Source organism: Phallusia mammillata, chromosome 4 (assembly GCF_965637545.1).
Source record: "Phallusia mammillata chromosome 4, kaPhaMamm4.hap1.1, whole genome shotgun sequence".
Lineage (NCBI taxonomy): Eukaryota > Metazoa > Chordata > Ascidiacea > Phlebobranchia > Ascidiidae > Phallusia > Phallusia mammillata.
Window position 1 is genome coordinate 21,143,922 of NC_137255.1, and position 15,900 is coordinate 21,159,821.

General features: G+C 36.9%; 3 protein-coding genes across 9 annotated transcripts; all 3 read right to left on the reverse strand.

The window, feature by feature from the left end:
* Positions 1 to 1,059: 1,059 nt before the first annotated feature.
* Positions 1,060 to 5,212, reverse strand: LOC145224738 (uncharacterized). Of its 3 annotated transcripts, none has more exons than XM_080091320.1 (9): positions 4,745 to 5,212; positions 4,129 to 4,215; positions 3,902 to 4,027; positions 3,499 to 3,678; positions 3,157 to 3,265; positions 2,930 to 3,044; positions 2,403 to 2,680; positions 1,808 to 1,992; positions 1,060 to 1,599 (listed from the first exon to the last, which is right to left on the reverse strand). In XM_080091320.1, the coding sequence occupies exons 2-9, from the start codon at positions 4,184 to 4,186 to the stop codon at positions 1,385 to 1,387; spliced, it is 1,266 nt and encodes a 421-aa protein (XP_079947446.1). In that variant the 5' UTR covers positions 4,187 to 4,215; positions 4,745 to 5,212; the 3' UTR covers positions 1,060 to 1,384. The 3 variants fall into 3 exon arrangements, with proteins under 3 accessions (XP_079947446.1, XP_079947445.1, XP_079947447.1); XM_080091319.1 differs by having other exon boundaries at positions 4,129 to 4,345; XM_080091321.1 differs by lacking the exon at positions 4,129 to 4,215.
* Positions 5,213 to 7,101: 1,889 nt separating this feature from the next.
* LOC145225145 (uncharacterized) lies at positions 7,102 to 10,251 on the reverse strand. 5 transcript variants are annotated; one of them, XM_080091798.1, is made up of 8 exons: positions 10,054 to 10,251; positions 9,660 to 9,803; positions 9,159 to 9,338; positions 8,737 to 8,845; positions 8,494 to 8,608; positions 7,965 to 8,257; positions 7,585 to 7,769; positions 7,102 to 7,462 (listed from the first exon to the last, which is right to left on the reverse strand). In XM_080091798.1, exons 2-8 carry the CDS (start codon positions 9,772 to 9,774, stop codon positions 7,344 to 7,346), a joined length of 1,116 nt encoding a protein of 371 aa, XP_079947924.1. In that variant the 5' UTR covers positions 9,775 to 9,803; positions 10,054 to 10,251; the 3' UTR covers positions 7,102 to 7,343. The 5 variants fall into 5 exon arrangements, with proteins under 5 accessions (XP_079947924.1, XP_079947923.1, XP_079947922.1 ...); XM_080091797.1 differs by having other exon boundaries at positions 10,032 to 10,251; XM_080091796.1 differs by having other exon boundaries at positions 9,882 to 10,251.
* A 1,875-nt stretch (positions 10,252 to 12,126) lies between these two features.
* Positions 12,127 to 15,337, reverse strand: LOC145225311 (uncharacterized). Its single transcript, XM_080092000.1, has 8 exons — positions 15,250 to 15,337; positions 14,684 to 14,827; positions 14,184 to 14,363; positions 13,762 to 13,870; positions 13,519 to 13,633; positions 12,992 to 13,284; positions 12,612 to 12,796; positions 12,127 to 12,490 (listed from the first exon to the last, which is right to left on the reverse strand). Exons 1-8 carry the CDS (start codon positions 15,305 to 15,307, stop codon positions 12,369 to 12,371), a joined length of 1,206 nt encoding a protein of 401 aa, XP_079948126.1. The 5' UTR covers positions 15,308 to 15,337; the 3' UTR covers positions 12,127 to 12,368.
* Between the last annotated feature and the right edge of the window lie 563 nt (positions 15,338 to 15,900).

The following is a 15,900-nucleotide window of genomic DNA, read 5'->3' on the forward strand; positions in this document are numbered from 1 at the left end:
TTCCTCTCAGTTAAGTATATTTATGTTGTTGTTGTTTTTCTTCTAAAATTCCGCATTAACATACAACATAAAAATATGACCGACAAACAAATCCTCAAGGCGTAGAAGGTTAGACAAAGACTTAAGTCATGTTTCTGTGCTCTTTTCTGCCTTGTCTCACAAAAATCTACAAATACAGCTTCATCAGCATATGCTTTACAAAACATAATTTTAGATGTTGTAGCTTTGCCATAAAATGTTTTCAATATTGGTATGACAAAGGGTAATAAACTTTCGTAAACAATATCGTCACTTCCCTTTCACAGTCAATTGCGGAACAGCACCACGACACGAACTGTCAGTCGGCAGACGTGACTGCAAACTTCCCGGTGACGCAAACGCCGTGATCGCGCAAACGATGACGTGTATTTGGCACGTGAAAGTATTTGCAAAAAAAAAAGGAATTTTGTTAAGTGGAAAATTTGGCTTATTTCCCCTAGGCTGTACGAACTACTGTGACAACATATCCACCAACCATGCTCTTTTTCCAACTATTAATGGTTTATTTAGGCGTAAAAAATATATTTTTGGACATTCGCACGCAACTGTATTTGTGCTAACGTGGGTGCACAATCTAATCCTGTTATATCTTCATGTGCTTAAATTACGCCGCCTATTTGGAGATTACACTTGACCGAAAATACTCGCGTTGTGGAATATTTTTCTCGTCATGTATGTACGTCACGGGCGTTTCTCACAACATGCTTTCCAGCGGCAATCACATTTAACGTGATAATCAAAGTTCATGAATGGTTTACTGCACCTGTTTGAGTATTTCCTACCGACATAAGTCGTTCCGTTAAAATTGCAACCAAAAATTCCCGCCCACCCTGATTTGAAGGTAGTTTTCCCAGCATATTTACCAATTATGAAAAAAAAACACTTTTGTCAAAAAAATTAAATACTGTTTTAGTGAAAAAAAACTGCATATTACTATCATGTTGGAAACGAAAATATATTTGTTATTGCTGTATGGCAATCAGTTCACCAGCAATAGAACCATCAACTGAATGTCACATATATATTTTTCAATTTGTATTGTAATGAAGGAGGCATGATTTAAAGTTATCAATGTTACAGTTTCATTGTGATAAAAACCATTTGATAAGAATGCTACACTAACGGCGCAATAAAATGTTTGAAAAGAAATTACAATGCAGTTTACCGGATGTGTCTGTCAAAAATAATTTACAGTGAAACTGCAGTGAGGGTGATCAATCGTGAAATGTAGAGATTGTTAATATACACAGGTGATGTGTTGGCCGGGTTTAAAGTTGCTTTAGCTTCATGGTCGCTGGTTTACTTATTATCGAGCTTTGTTCCTGAAACCTAAAACGATGTTGTTTCAAAGTGCGAGCGAACCGGATCCTTCAACCGGAGTCGAAGCAGTTGTCGTAGGTGCGGGAGAACCGGATCCTGTTACCGGTGTCGAAGTAGCAGCCGTAGGTGCGGGTGAATCGGATCCTCCTACCGGAGTCGAAGTAGCTGCCGTAGGTGCGGGCGAACCGGATCCTCCTACCGGAGTCAAAGTAATTGCTGAAGGTGTGGTCGAACCGGATACTGACAAAAAATGTGACTCGTGGTTAAGTTTAAAATTAAGATACATAAAACGATTTTTGCTGCATGTCTGATTCATTATTTTCTGTCTGGTTCATATTATTTCAAATTGAAAGGAACTATCAAGCAACAACAGTTTTAGTTACAGCGCCAAAATAACTTTCAATTGTGATCAGAACTTCTCCCAAACATAAGTGAGTAAAGTTTGTACCTGTGCAGCCTAGAAAGTCCGAAGTTTCCAATAAATCTTCAACAATTTTGAATGCCTTCTCAATTTCAGGTAAAAGTGGAGAATGTAGCGGACCCAGCAGAGGTCGAAGAAGCTCGATCACCGCTGTTTTGCTGCATCTCGTCTTCCATGCGTTCAGTGCCATGTTTTTCAGCTTTATAAGCGTACTACAAGTAAAAAAATGTTAACGTGTAAGTTAACACTTTAATGTATCAATGCAAAAAACTAAACGAAAACGGATAGAAGGTTACTCCTTGTCAGAGCATGGTTGATCAATCGATGTCACAAACAGAAAATAAACTTGTTGAACTGATAAACATATAACCTCAGATTTGTTGCCACCTAACCTATGTAAGCAATGAAAATGGCCAATTCAGACAGATTTTTTTACACCAGAAGTGTGAGTTAAAAAACGGTGGCTGCTGAGTGCCTATGCATGTTTCTGAAACTGAGTTAATACCTTTTTGCGAAGTATAAGCCAAAAATAGAATGACCAAATAAACAAAAGAGTCATTTTTACCGGTTAACAAATTTACAGTTTATCAGTCGTGCATCTTGTTTAATTGGTTATACTTACGTGCACAGTTCGCTGTTGGATTTTGCATTGAGTATCTTCGGTAGTTCTTCCAAGGCTGCTGTAAACACCTCACCTATGACCTTGGAATCACACACAGGGTTTGGAAAGGTCAAGAGAGCATTGTCGGGAATTCCTAATGCTTCAGTAACGTTTTGGAGATAGATGGAATCACTTTGTAGGCAGATGGCCTTCAAAATCTCGTTGCCAACATTTGGAGAAGGAAGGGAGAAAAAGAGTTTGTCGATTTTGTCAAAGTTTACCGCCTGCTGTATGACAGTCTGCAATGGAGTGAAATGTAATTTTAGGCACCATATTGCATCAACTTAAATAAAGAAATCAACTTTCGCAAAAAATCAACTTTTAGTCGTTGACTCCCAGTTGGGTTGGTTTCGTAAAAGCATATTCAGTTTCAATATACATTTAGCCTGGACCGCGAGTGATCGAGAACATTGCGAAGGGACCGTTATTATAAAAAAAAAGTTAAAACGGTTGTAAACCACTGCTCTATATAGTATTTTGAGATGTACCTTGTAAACTGACGGCATGTTAAAGGGTATAGCGTCAAGCACAGTGGGACAATATCCTGTGAGGCAAGTAGGGAGAAGTTTGAATCCACAAGACAACGCATTGTTAATGTTGGCTCTGAAAAACGATTTCAACTCTTCTTTATTTGTTTTAGTTTAGCATTTAATGAATTATATCCCAAATGAAACTTCCAAATATGTCTAAAACAATTCGTGGCATTAATTCGTACTTGCACAGCGTGGTATCAGAATAAGGAAGTCCTTTAAAATATGTGTCCAAGCAAGCCATTCCCTTCGTATAGCTTTCCCGAAGAGTGCATTTGGGAAGAACTTGGACGTCTTAAAATAAAGTAACTCTGTTTAATAATAAAACAAACCCAAAGGACGGAGATTTTTGTGCGTTGTTGTGTACGATCAATTAATTAAATACTTGTGTTTTTACCACGGTTCGAACCCATATCGTTGCAAGTACGCCGCCTTGTACTGTTTATCTTGTCTACCAGTGGATCAAACGTCTTGGGCCATTCGGCCAAGTAAAAACACCGTTTATCCGTTAATTTAGCGACACTTACCGTCCAAAAGAACTTTAGCTGAACATCCGCTAGGCAGCATCGGAGAGTTGCAAAGAAAACTATTGCACGCCGTTGTAGAACACTTGCTGTTCTGTCCCGAAAAAATCAACAACGGGCCACCTTTCGGACAAACCGGATTGCTCACAGACGATGAAATACATTTTCCCATTTCCAAGGTGTCTGGGAATGCGTTTGGAAAAATACGATGTTAACCCAAACAGATTTTGACACTTGAAAATCAGTTTAATTGTACAATTATGATAAGGTTCTCAAGGCCCTAAAGGTCAGGATTCGTGATTTAGTTCAAACAAAAACGCGTCTTGTGGAATAGCTCAGAATTGTTTGTTAAAAAAAGTTAAATTTTAAAAAAGAGTTCGAAAAAATCTTATAATATTTCATTTACCCTTGCCGTTTTGGTATACGATGGATTGGCACATTTGTCCTGGAGGGCAAACTCCTCCCATGTAACGGTCTTGTTGCACCAACTTGTCATACATCTTCCTTATGCCTTTGTAGCACACGACTTGTCCTAAAAAAAATCATTTTTTATGAAACGTTCATCATTATCTAGTTGGTGTGTTCTAATATTGTTTCTTGCCAGAAGATCTCTATAAATTTGATATACCCTACCATTCGAGGATTTAAATCCACTCAGAAAGACCAGCGCAAAAAATAGAATTAACTTCATTTGTGCAGTATGTAGTTAATTTCTTTGTTCTGCAAATAAAGAACATCAAACGGTTTGGTGTAAAGCCGTAGTTCTCAAACTGTGCGTCGCGATGCCCTGGTGCGTCGTTTCAATTTTCCAGGGGCGGCGCACAATGGTTCCGTTTCGTGGCTTTGTTTTCTGTATCAATAAACACAACTTTAATAATAAGTTTCCTCGTTAACTTTTATTCGCTGGTGCGTCCCAAGCCCACAAAACTTTTCCAGAGGCGTCGCAACCCAAAAAAGTTTGAGAACCACTGGTTTAAAGCATTAGACATATATAGGATATCATCTTAAATTCCTTTCCGTCTGGCATGTTTTTGTTTTAGATTTTGATCGATTCGCGGTTGTTATTTACCACCAGAACATGCTGCTTTTTCGTATAGTAATTACCATACACGATAAGATGATTTTTTTACTTAGCTGTGAAACTATTTTATTTGAAAACTAGTTATAAAAATTACTTAAAAACTGCCAACATCCTTTTGCATAACTAATTTTATCCTAGCACTTTTCAACATCTACTGTTTCAACTCACGCCAATGTCAGGCTTTTCATGGCAAAGCTGACTAGTACATGTTGTTCCGTCCGCTCTTTAAGTAAGTTGTATTGGACAGACAAAAAAGGTTTTGAGAAAGACTCCAGACTCGTTTGCAGATCACGTTTCCACTTTTGCAGTTTCGCTTTCGGTTCTCAGTAAATATCCTTGCAGTTTGCAGACTTCATGTTGTTGCAATCCGTCTGCATTTATTAACACCATCAGGATCTTCACAAGACCACTTATCAACGCTTACCCAATAATTGGCATGAAATCACCTTTAGGGTTTATACTAAGCCTTATTTATTTCTATATCTTTGCTATGTGACGTCACTGTTACGTAACACATTTCGTTTTGGAACTTTTAAGACTTTTATCATGCTGCCAGATTGATGCTAAGTAATCAGTAACTTTGTGCAACGTTTGAAATGTGTGCAAGTAAATTCATCACATTTCTTTTTTACATGCTTCTAGCTGTGCTTTAGACAATAAGTGTTGAATAAACCAACATGTTTGTTTATATCATAACAAACTTTCAACGGTTTCCTGAATCTTTGTAAAAAGACGTCATGCAATTTGCCCTGAGGACAGATCACTTCGCCGTCCACGTAGTTTACTCGGAAGAGATTTCTCTGTGAAATAAACATAACCAAATTAAGCTACAAAGCGTTGTGTTTCAAATAAATTATCGATCAAACAATTCCGCTTACTAACTTCTTGGTAATGGTGTAATTTTAGTCTTGTCTTGTAACAGCGTTTTGAAAGAAATCGCCAACTTTTGAGTAATTTATGCCCACTAGATTGTACATACGGCCCCGCTTTCGTAACGTTATGTGTGTTTGCTGGTCCGGTTGGCCAGAGTCTGAGAGTTGCAGTTACTTTAAACTGTAAACCAGACTTATCGCGTGTAATGTCAGATCGAATGACGTAAACAGTATGTTTGGTGCTAATCATTAAGTTGTTTGTGTATAATAGTTTACCACGTTTCTTTTCATAAAATCACTAGGTGGAGTGGAAACGGGTATGTTTTATTGAAAGGTTGTATTTTGACAATAAAATTAAACAAAAACTATAGCTATTATCCAAAAAAAACACAAGCGAATAAGTATACTCATGTAATAATTAGTATAAGCTCGATAACTTAATCTACATTAATGTAAGATTGTACTTTGAATTTAGTGGTGTTATATGATAGCTTAAAAAGTTACTTAATACTAAAAAGACTAACTATAGGAACGGTACAGTAAGTTAATTCTGTAGGCAGTGGATTGCGTTTTTAAGTGCAAGTGAGTTTAGGTTGGTCAGAAAATGCCGTCTTCAAATGATGTAATACGTCGTCGAAAATATGCAACAGTCTGTGCTTCTTGAATCCAAAACTTTTCTAATCAATTCAAGGGTCCGTTTTGACGCAAAGTTACTGAATGTGTAATTGATGTTTTAAAAGAGCGAAAAAGTTAGCATAAAAAAAGAGAAAATATTTTCTAAAAAGCAAAAACATAATATTGAGTGAAATTACTTTTTTAAAGAGAAAAATTCAATCTTATTTACTGCTTTTTACGACCTCAAGAATATTGCATTGTGTTAATGTATTTTCACACAAAGATGCTGACACCAACCAAGATCATGCAGCGCTATTTCAAAGTCCATGCATCATCGCTAACTCGCACGTTCATTTATCTTAATTTCCGTTTCCTCATTATGTTAAGTCACATGCACTTGGGTCACCCGTCTTTCTTCTTTTGGCGTGTGTTTGTTTCATGCACAAGGGACGTCAACGTTTACAATTTTATGATAGCAATAGCGATTTTATAAACTTTTGCCTCATCACATGTTGACAATCATATTTCACTCATGGTAATTTAAAAATTCGTTTCTAGTGTTTCCAAAGCTGTTTGATATATAATCTCATTAGATGTCTTCTGTTGAGACAATATGCGTACTATTGGCACACTTCGTGCTCGTTTTTTTATCTCCTTCAATTAATGCATTTTGTTTTGGCACAAAGTTACAATATCGCAATAAATGTCATGGGCTTTTCTCGATGCGAAATTGAATCGAAACTAAATTAATTGAGACCCATGTTATAAAGTGTGTGAAGGTACTTTCGGTCCAATTTTTTCAAGTAGTGCCAAACTTGGCAATACTAAACATCTGAATTAAACGAGCCTGGACTCTCCTATAGTTTGCAATCCCGATCAAGTTTTTAATTGGCAAATGTCAAAAGCAGTGAAAACAACCCGAATAAGCGACCAAATAACACATTATTTTGTTATTAACCCACATTTGGTATAGCTGATGATTTTTGCAATTAACGATATTGCCACCTGGAACCATTTTGTTCTTTACACTGAAAACTATTGAAATCAACAAATTTATTTATGTTGGTTTATTGTTTGTCATGTTGATCTTGTCAAAAACGTTTTAGGCGTGAAAATAAAATGTATAAGTTGAACTTTTCAATCGAAACAAACCAAGAAACGAATAAAAACGCAGCACATTTGTGGTTGGAAAATAAATAAAACATACTTAATCCTGACAGAAAATAATATACAAGTTGCATTAAAATTGGCTCTGTCCCATGTCAGAGGACAAAAACTATTTACAGAGCCACTGCAGTAAGGGCCATCACAACACCAACTAGCATGGAATGGAAGAATTGCGACCTTATTGCAGAAGTCCCAGAGGTGGTGCTCGCTGCTACAGTCGAAGTTGTTACAGCTAGAAAAAAAACGGTTCACTACATTAAGTAACCACAAGCATGCAAACACTATTTTTAAATTACGAAACTAATTGCCGGAAAAGAAACTAAACCACTTGGTAGAAACATTTTTGTTTTTTACCTGCACAGCCGAGAAAGTCAGCAGTTTCCATATATCCTTCAAAAATATTTATTGCTTTCTCAATTTCAAGCAAAAGTGGAGAATAAAGCGGAGCCAGCAGAGGCCGAAGTATCTCGATCACCGCGGTTTTGTTGCAGTTCGTTTTCCACACATTTAGGGACATTTTAGTCAGGTTGGTGATTGATCTACAATTTAAAAACATCAAACTTGCAGTTGTCGGTTAATGTCAGCACAGCCATTGATTTTTTAAGCCTTAAATATAAACGTGGCATCCGTTTGCTGGTCAGCATCACCAGCAGCTAAGTAAGCTAATTTCAGATTACTAATTGCAAATAAGAAGGAAGTGCTGGTAAAGCGCTTACTACTTGTTGTCCACTTACGTGCAAAATTCGCTGTGGTTTTGTGCGTTGAGCATGATCGGTATTTCAGCCAATGCATTTTTGTAAAGATCAGCTAACGCAGCGCTGTCACACACCGGGTTCGCCATTGTACTCAGATTGAAGTTCATAGTATTCAATATTCCCAGTAACCCTGTGATGTTTTGAAGCAAGATGGAATCGCTTTGAAGGCAGGTCGCTTTCAAAATCTCGGTTTGATTCGTTGCGTTAATCCCAGGAATGGCCGATAAGATTTTATCGAATGTATTGAAGTTGGCCACCTGCTGCATTACAGCCTGTAAAAAAATGTGCTAGTAAAGTAACCGGTTGTATATTTCCTTAAAATAACTGGTTCTGTGTTATATTTAGTTTCGACATTAGTCGCACAAGATGTTCCGGAAATTGTTCGAAAAACACGACAACTTAGTTGCCGAAATTTTGCACTGAAGACAATGTGGTTCATAATGGTACCAGTTATATTGCGTTATCAACGGTCAAATTAAACAAAACATATTGCTTTTTTTGTTTATACCCGATAAGTTGAGGGCATATTTGCAGGGATAACGTCAAGCACAGTTGGACAGTATCCTGTGAGGCAAGTTGGAAGAAGATTGATTCCACAAGACAAGGCAGAGTCAATGTTGGCCCTTAAAAGCACAAAAAGTTACAATCAGACATATTAAACACATTTTGGGGTTTGCTTTATTTGCTGATGGTATCTATTTTTGACTAACTTTTTGTACATAAAGAACTTCTTAGGGAGAAAAAGTCATACTTGCACTGCGTCGTATCAGAATATGGAAGTCCTTTGAAATACGTGTCCAAACAAGCCATGCTCTTGGTATAACTTTCCCGAAGAGTGCAACTGGGAAAGAGGCGCACGTCTAAAATCGAATAAATATAATATGTTTAATGGCCCAAAATTCTTCCCTCTGCTTAATTATTTTACAATTTCGAAAAAAACTATATATTTTATATTTTAAACAAATAAGGTACATGTTTATTTGTTCGAACAAAATTTTGCTCTCTTTAGCAGTAATTTTTTATAACTTCGAAACATTTGTATTTTACCCTTTCTTGTGGTGAGCCTATTCAGAAGTTTGTTTTTAGGTGTGTATTCAAAAACTGCGATATGCTAATGTTCAGCGATTACATGGAAATGCTTACTGTAAAGAGAGAACCTCTATAGGCGCTTACCATCAGGTAATTCTTGGTTGGAGCAACCGCTTGGTAGCGCCGGGGCGTTGCAAAGAAAACTGTCGCAGGTGGTTGTGTTACAGTTGTTGTACATAGCAGGACCAAGCGTAGCCAATCCAGGCGTACTCACACAGGATATCTTACTCACCGATAAAACACAGTTTGCAAGTTCCAAAGTGTCTGAAAAATAGGTGAAAACTGTTACAGTCCAAATTGTTTTTCATTCAAAAATTTTTGTCACTGCAATAATTCAGTAAAATAGTTCCTCGCAGCACAAATCCCAAAGGGATAGTTTTACTATTGGTTTGTGGGTTTCGACTTGAGCACGTAAAGCATATCAGTTATCAGAATGCTTTCTCCATGGGCTGCTTCGTATTTGCTCTATAGTAACTTGTACGTAAGACATACAAAACAACAGTAACCAAACCTCGGTTTTAGTCCGCAAACAATATCTACCTCAGGTGAATTCAAAACAAAACTTTAAAAAACAAAAAGTCTTACTGAAAGTCGAAGCACTGATGCTGCCGTTTTGATACACAGTTTTTTGACAGATCTGTCCGGGAGGACAAACACTTCCCCTGTATGTGTCGTTAAATACAACTTGATTGAGTGTCATCCTTTCGCCGCTGTGGCATACAACTTGCCCTGCAAATAATAGCAATTGTTGCATGTGAATAACAAGTTTGAATAGAGTCACACAAAAATGTGTCTGACCCTTCAGACCTGGTGGCGGGCCCAAGTTATGTACCCATGCCAGGGAGTATAAACTCCAAAAGTTGTGCAAAGAAAATCAGGCAGACTTCATGTTGCTGCAATCCGTCTGCATTTATTAACACCATCAGGATCTTCACAAGACCACTTATCAACGCTTACCCAATAATTGGCATGAAATCACCTTTAGGGTTTATACTAAGCCTTATTTATTTCTATATCCTTGCTATGTGACGTCACTGTTACGTAACACATTTCGTTTTGGAACTTTTAAGACTTTTATCATGCTGCCAGATTGATGCTAAGTAATCAGTAACTTTGTGCAACGTTTGAAATGTGTGCAAGTAAATTCATCAGATTTCTTTTTTACATGCTTCTAGCTGTGCTTTAGACAATAAGTGTTGAATAAACCAACATGTTTGTTTATATCATAACAAACTTTCAACGGTTTCCTGAATCTTTGTAAAAAGACGTCATGCAATTTGCCCTGAGGACAGATCACTTCGCCGTCCACGTAGTTTACTCGGAAGAGATTTCTCTGTGAAATAAACATAACCAAATTAAGCTACAAAACGTTGTGTTTCAAATAAATTATCGATCAAACAATTCCGCTTACTAACTTCTTGGTAATGGTGTAATTTTAGTCTTCTCTTGTAACAGCGTTTTGAAAGAAATCGCCAACTTTTGAGTAATTTATGCCCACTAGATTGTACATACGGCCCCGCTTTCGTAACGTTATGTGTGTTTGCTGGTCCGGTTGGCCAGAGTCTGAGAGTTGCAGTTACTTTAAACTGTAAACCAGACTTATCGCGTGTAATGTCAGATCGAATGACGTAAACAGTATGTTTGGTGCTAATCATTAAGTTGTTTGTGTATAATAGTTTACCACGTTTCTTTTCATAAAATCACTAGGTGGAGTGGAAACGGGTATGTTTTATTGAAAGGTTGTATTTTGACAATAAAATTAAACAAAAACTATAGCTATTATCCAAAAAAAAACACAAGCGAATAAGTATACTCATGTAATAATTAGTATAAGCTCGATAACTTAATCTACATTAATGTAAGATTGTACTTTGAATTTAGTGGTGTTATATGATAGCTTAAAAAGTTACTTAATACTAAAAAGGCTAACTAGGAACGGTACAATAAGTTAATTGTAAAAGCAGTGCATTGCGTTTTTAAGTGCAAGTGAGTTTAGGTTGGTCAGAAAATGCCGTCTTCAAATGATGTAATACGTCGTGTTGGCGCGAAAATATGCAGCAATCTGTGCTTCTTGAATCCAAAACTTTTCTAATCAATTCAAGGGTCCGTTTTGACGCAAAGTTACTGAATGTGCAATTGATGTTTTAAAAGAGCATAAAAAAAGAGAAAATATTTTCTAAAAAGCAAAAACATAATATTGAGTGAAATTACTTTTTTTAAAAGATAAATTCAATCGTATTTACTGCTTTTTACGACTTTAAGAATATTGCATTGTGTTAATGTATTTTCACACAAAGATGCTGACACCAACCAAAATCATGCAGCGCTATTTCAAAGTCCATGCATCATCGCTAACTCGCACGTTCGTTTATCTTAATTTCCGTTTCCTCATTATGTTAAGTCACATGCACTTGGGTCACCCGTCTTTCTTCTTTTGGCGTGTGTTTGTTTCATGCACAAGGGACGTCAACGTTTACAATTTTATGATAGCAATAGCGATTTTATAAACTTTTGCCTCATCACATGTTGACAATCATATTTCACTCATGGTAATTTAAAAATTCGTTTCTAGTGTTTCCAAAGCTGTTTGATATATAATCTCATTAGATGTCTTCTGTTGAGACAATATGCGTACTATTGGCACACTTCGTGCTCGTTTTTTTATCTCCTTCAATTAATGCATTTTGTTTTGGCACAAAGTTACAATATCGTGATAAATGTCATGGGCTTTTCTCGATGCGAAATTGAATCGAAACTAAATTAATTGAGACCCATGTTATAAAGTGTGTGAAGGTACTTTCGGTCCAATTTTTTCAAGTAGTGCCAAACTTGGCAATACTAAACATCTGAATTAAACGAGCCTGGACTCTCCTATAGTTTGCAATCCCGATCAAGTTTTTAATTGGCAAATGTCAAAAGCAGTGAAAACAACCCGAATAAGCGACCAAATAACACATTATTTTGTTATTAACCCACATTTGGTATAGCTGATGATTTTTGCAATTAACGATATTGCCACCTGGAACCATTTTGTTCTTTACACTGAAAACTATTGAAATCAACAAATTTATTTATGTTGGTTTATTGTTTGTCATGTTGATCTTGTCAAAAACGTTTTAGGCGTGAAAATAAAATGTATAAGTTGAACTTTTCAATCGAAACAAACCAAGAAACGAATAAAAACGCAGCACATTTGTGGTTGGAAAATAAATAAAACATACTTAATCCTGACAGAAAATAATATACAAGTTGCATTAAAATTGGCTCTGTGCCATGTCAGAGGACAAAAACTATTTACAGAGCCACTGCAGCAGTAAGGGCCATCACAACACCAACTAGCATGGAATGGAAGAATTGCGACCTTATTGCAGAAGTCCCAGAGGTGGTGCTGGCTGCTACAGTCGAAGTTGTTACAGCTAGAAAAAAAACGGTTCACTACATTAAGTAACCACAAGCATGCAAACACTATTTTTAAATTACGAAACTAATTGCCGGAAAAGAAACTAAACCACTTGGTAGAAACATTTTTGTTTTTACCTGCACAGCCGAGAAAGTCAGCAGTTTCCATATATCCTTCAAAAATATTTATTGCTTTCTCAATTTCAAGCAAAAGTGGAGAATAAAGCGGAGCCAGCAGAGGCCGAAGTATCTCGATCACCGCGGTTTTGTTGCAGTTCGTTTTCCACACATTTAGGGACATTTTAGTCAGGTTGGTGATTGATCTACAATTTAAAAACATCAAACTTGCAGTTGTCGGTTAATGTCAGCACAGCCATTGATTTTTTAAGCCTTAAATATAAACGTGGCATCCGTTTGCTGGTCAGCATCACCAGCAGCTAAGTAAGCTAATTTCAGATTACTAATTGCAAATAAGAAGGAAGTGCTGGTAAAGCGCTTACTACTTGTTGTCCACTTACGTGCAAAATTCGCTGTGGTTTTGTGCGTTGAGCATGATCGGTATTTCAGCCAATGCATTTTTGTAAAGATCAGCTAACGCAGCGCTGTCACACACTGGGTTCGCCATTGTACTCAGATTGAAGTTCATAGTATTCAATATTCCCAGTAACCCTGTGATGTTTTGAAGCAAGATGGAATCGCTTTGAAGGCAGGTCGCTTTCAAAATCTCGGTTTGATTCGTTGCGTTAATCCCAGGAATGGCCGATAAGATTTTATCGAATGTATTGATGTTGGCCACCTGCTGCATTACAGCCTGTAAAAAAATGTGCTAGTAAAGTAACCGGTTGTATATTTCCTTAAAATAACTGGTTCTGTGTTATATTTAGTTTCGACATTAGTCGCACAAGATGTTCCGGAAATTGTTCGAAAAACACGACAACTTAGTTGCCGAAATTTTGCACTGAACAATGTGGTTCATAATGGTACCAGTTATATTGCGTTATCAACGGTCAAATTAAACAAAACATATTGCTTTTTTTGTTTATACCCGATAAGTTGAGGGCATATTTGCAGGGATAACGTCAAGCACAGTTGGACAGTATCCTGTGAGGCAAGTTGGAAGAAGATTGATTCCACAAGACAAGGCAGAGTCAATGTTGGCCCTTAAAAGCACAAAAAGTTACAATAAGACATATTAAACACATTTTGGGGTTTGCTTTATTTGCTGATGGTATCTACTTTTGACTAACTTTTTGTACATAAAGAACTTCTTAGGGAGAAAAAGTCATACTTGCACTGCGTAGTATCAGAATATGGAAGTCCTTTGAAATACGTGTCCAAGCAAGCCATGCTCTTGGTATAACTTTCCCGAAGAGTGCAACTGGGAAGGAGGCGCACGTCTAAAATCGAATAAATATAATATGTTTAATGGCCCAAAATTCTTCCCTCTGCTTAATTATTTTACAATTTCGAAAAAAACTATATATTTTATATTTTAAACAAATAAGTTACATGTTTATGTGTTCGAACAAAATTTTGCTCTCTTTAGCAGTAATTTTTTATAACTTCGAAACATTTGTATTTTACCCTTTCTTGTGGTGAGCCTATTCAGAAGTTTGTTTTTAGGTGTGTATTCAAAAACTGCGATATGCTAATGTTCAGCGATTACGCTGAAATGCTTACTGTAAGAAGAGAACCTCTATAGGCGCTTACCATCAGGTAATTCTTGGTTGGAGCAACCGCTTGGTAGCGCCGGGGCGTTGCAAAGAAAACTATCGCAGGTGGTTGTGTTACAGTTGTTGTATATAGCAGGACCAAGGCTAGCCAATCCAGGCGTACTCGCACAGGATATCTTACTCACCGATAAAACACAGTTTGCAAGTTCCAAAGTGTCTGAAAAATGGGTGAAAACTGTTATAGTCCAAATTGTTTTTCATTCAAAAATTTTTGTCACTGCAATAATTCAGTAAAATAGTTCCTCGCAGCACAAAACCCAAAGGGGTAGTTTTACTGTTGTTTTGTGGGTTTCGACTTGAACACGTAAAGCATATCAGTTATCAGAATGCTTTCTCCGTGGGCTGCTTCGTATTTGCTTTATAGTAACTTGTACGTAAGACATACAAAACAACACTAATCAAACCTCGGTTTAGTCCGCAAACAATATCTACCTCAGGTGAATTCAAAACAAAACTTTTAAAAACAAAAAGTCTTACTGAAAGTCGGAGCACTGATGCTGCCGTTTTGATACACAGTTTTTTGACAGATCTGTCCGGGAGGACAAACACTTCCCCTGTATGTGTCGTTAAATACAACTTGATTGAGTGTCATCCTTTCGCCGCTGTGGCATACAACTTGCCCTGAAAATAATAGCAATTGTTGCATGTGAATAAAAAGTTTGAAGTCACAAAAAAATGTGTCTGACCCTTCAGACCTGGTGGCGCGTCCAAATTATGTGCCCATACCAGGGAGTATAAACGCCAAAAGTTGTGCAAAGAAAATTAGGCAAACTAGAGCACTTAAACGGAAATATGACAGTGTTGTAACTCAGGCCAGAATTTAACTCGTTTGAAAACCCCACTCCACTCGACACTCGACAGGCCTGACCCGGCCTTTACCTCTAAATCCTACACTGTAAGTAACACCAAAAAAACAACGACCCTTTGTACTAGTTTTAAAATTGGTACACTATTTTCAACTTCAAACAAGTTGTATTCAGGTCTACAATTTACCAGTAATACAAGTCATTATTATTTCAAGTTAACCTAGTATTTTTCCTTACCATTCGAGATACTAACTTCACTCAGGACGACGATTGATAGAATAACAATTAACTTCATTTTTTAATTACGCTATGTCAATACTACTGTGTTGACTTGCATTCAAATAAACAGCACAAAATTTAAATTAGGATAATTTGAAAAAAATAAACGTTTGGTTTAAAGTTATTATGTACCTACCCTCTCATGCCTATTTTTTAGACATATATCTATCAAACAACCTACTATATTTGATGTAAACAAACTGCTTCATGCGCTGACAAACTATTGTCTAAAAGTGCTGGTTCTTGAGCCATCCCAACCCGGTAGCAACAAGAAAAATCAATAACTGAATTTTTCGTCCGGTTTGCCTTGGCGCTGCAAAACAAAATCGAACGCTTGCCTTTTCAGTCGTGTTAAATTTTATTCGATCGTACTGCATACAAGCATATTTCATCCCAATTCGAGGTCTTTTTGCACTATATATTTGACCATTACGAGCTGTCAATGGCTATTGCTGGTTATGCAATAGCACATAAAGTTACCTTTACACAAGACGTTTTTACGATTTACATTTTTGCCATTTGACCCACTAAAGTTAGAAGAAACACAGAAAACAGAGTTGCCGGTCACGAAGCTGGACATAAGACATCGTAAGTGGTTTGAGTCAGTTG

Excerpts from the sequence above, each read along its gene's own strand:
- LOC145224738 (XM_080091320.1), bottom strand. The coding sequence starts at position 4,186 with ATGAAGTTAATTCTATTTTTTGCGCTGGTCTTTCTGAGTGGATTTAAA. Across the intron at positions 2,681-2,929 it reads ACATGCCGTCAGTTTACAAG|ACTGTCATACAGCAGGCGGT; the intron begins GTACATCTCAAA and ends ACTCCATTGCAG. Across the intron at positions 1,600-1,807 it reads GGACTTTCTAGGCTGCACAG|TATCCGGTTCGACCACACCT; the intron begins GTACAAACTTTA and ends ATTTTTTGTCAG.
- LOC145225145 (XM_080091794.1), bottom strand. The coding sequence starts at position 9,828 with ATGCAACAATTGCTATTATTTGCAGGGCAAGTTGTATGCCACAGCGGC. Across the intron at positions 9,339-9,659 it reads CATCAGTGCTTCGACTTTCA|ACACTTTGGAACTTGCAAAC; the intron begins GTAAGACTTTTT and ends CCTATTTTTCAG. Across the intron at positions 8,846-9,158 it reads CAACCAAGAATTACCTGATG|ACGTGCGCCTCTTTCCCAGT; the intron begins GTAAGCGCCTAT and ends ATTCGATTTTAG.
- LOC145225311 (XM_080092000.1), bottom strand. The coding sequence starts at position 15,307 with ATGAAGTTAATTGTTATTCTATCAATCGTCGTCCTGAGTGAAGTTAGT. Across the intron at positions 14,828-15,249 it reads TGAAGTTAGTATCTCGAATG|GGCAAGTTGTATGCCACAGC; the intron begins GTAAGGAAAAAT and ends TATTATTTTCAG. Across the intron at positions 13,871-14,183 it reads CAACCAAGAATTACCTGATG|ACGTGCGCCTCCTTCCCAGT; the intron begins GTAAGCGCCTAT and ends ATTCGATTTTAG.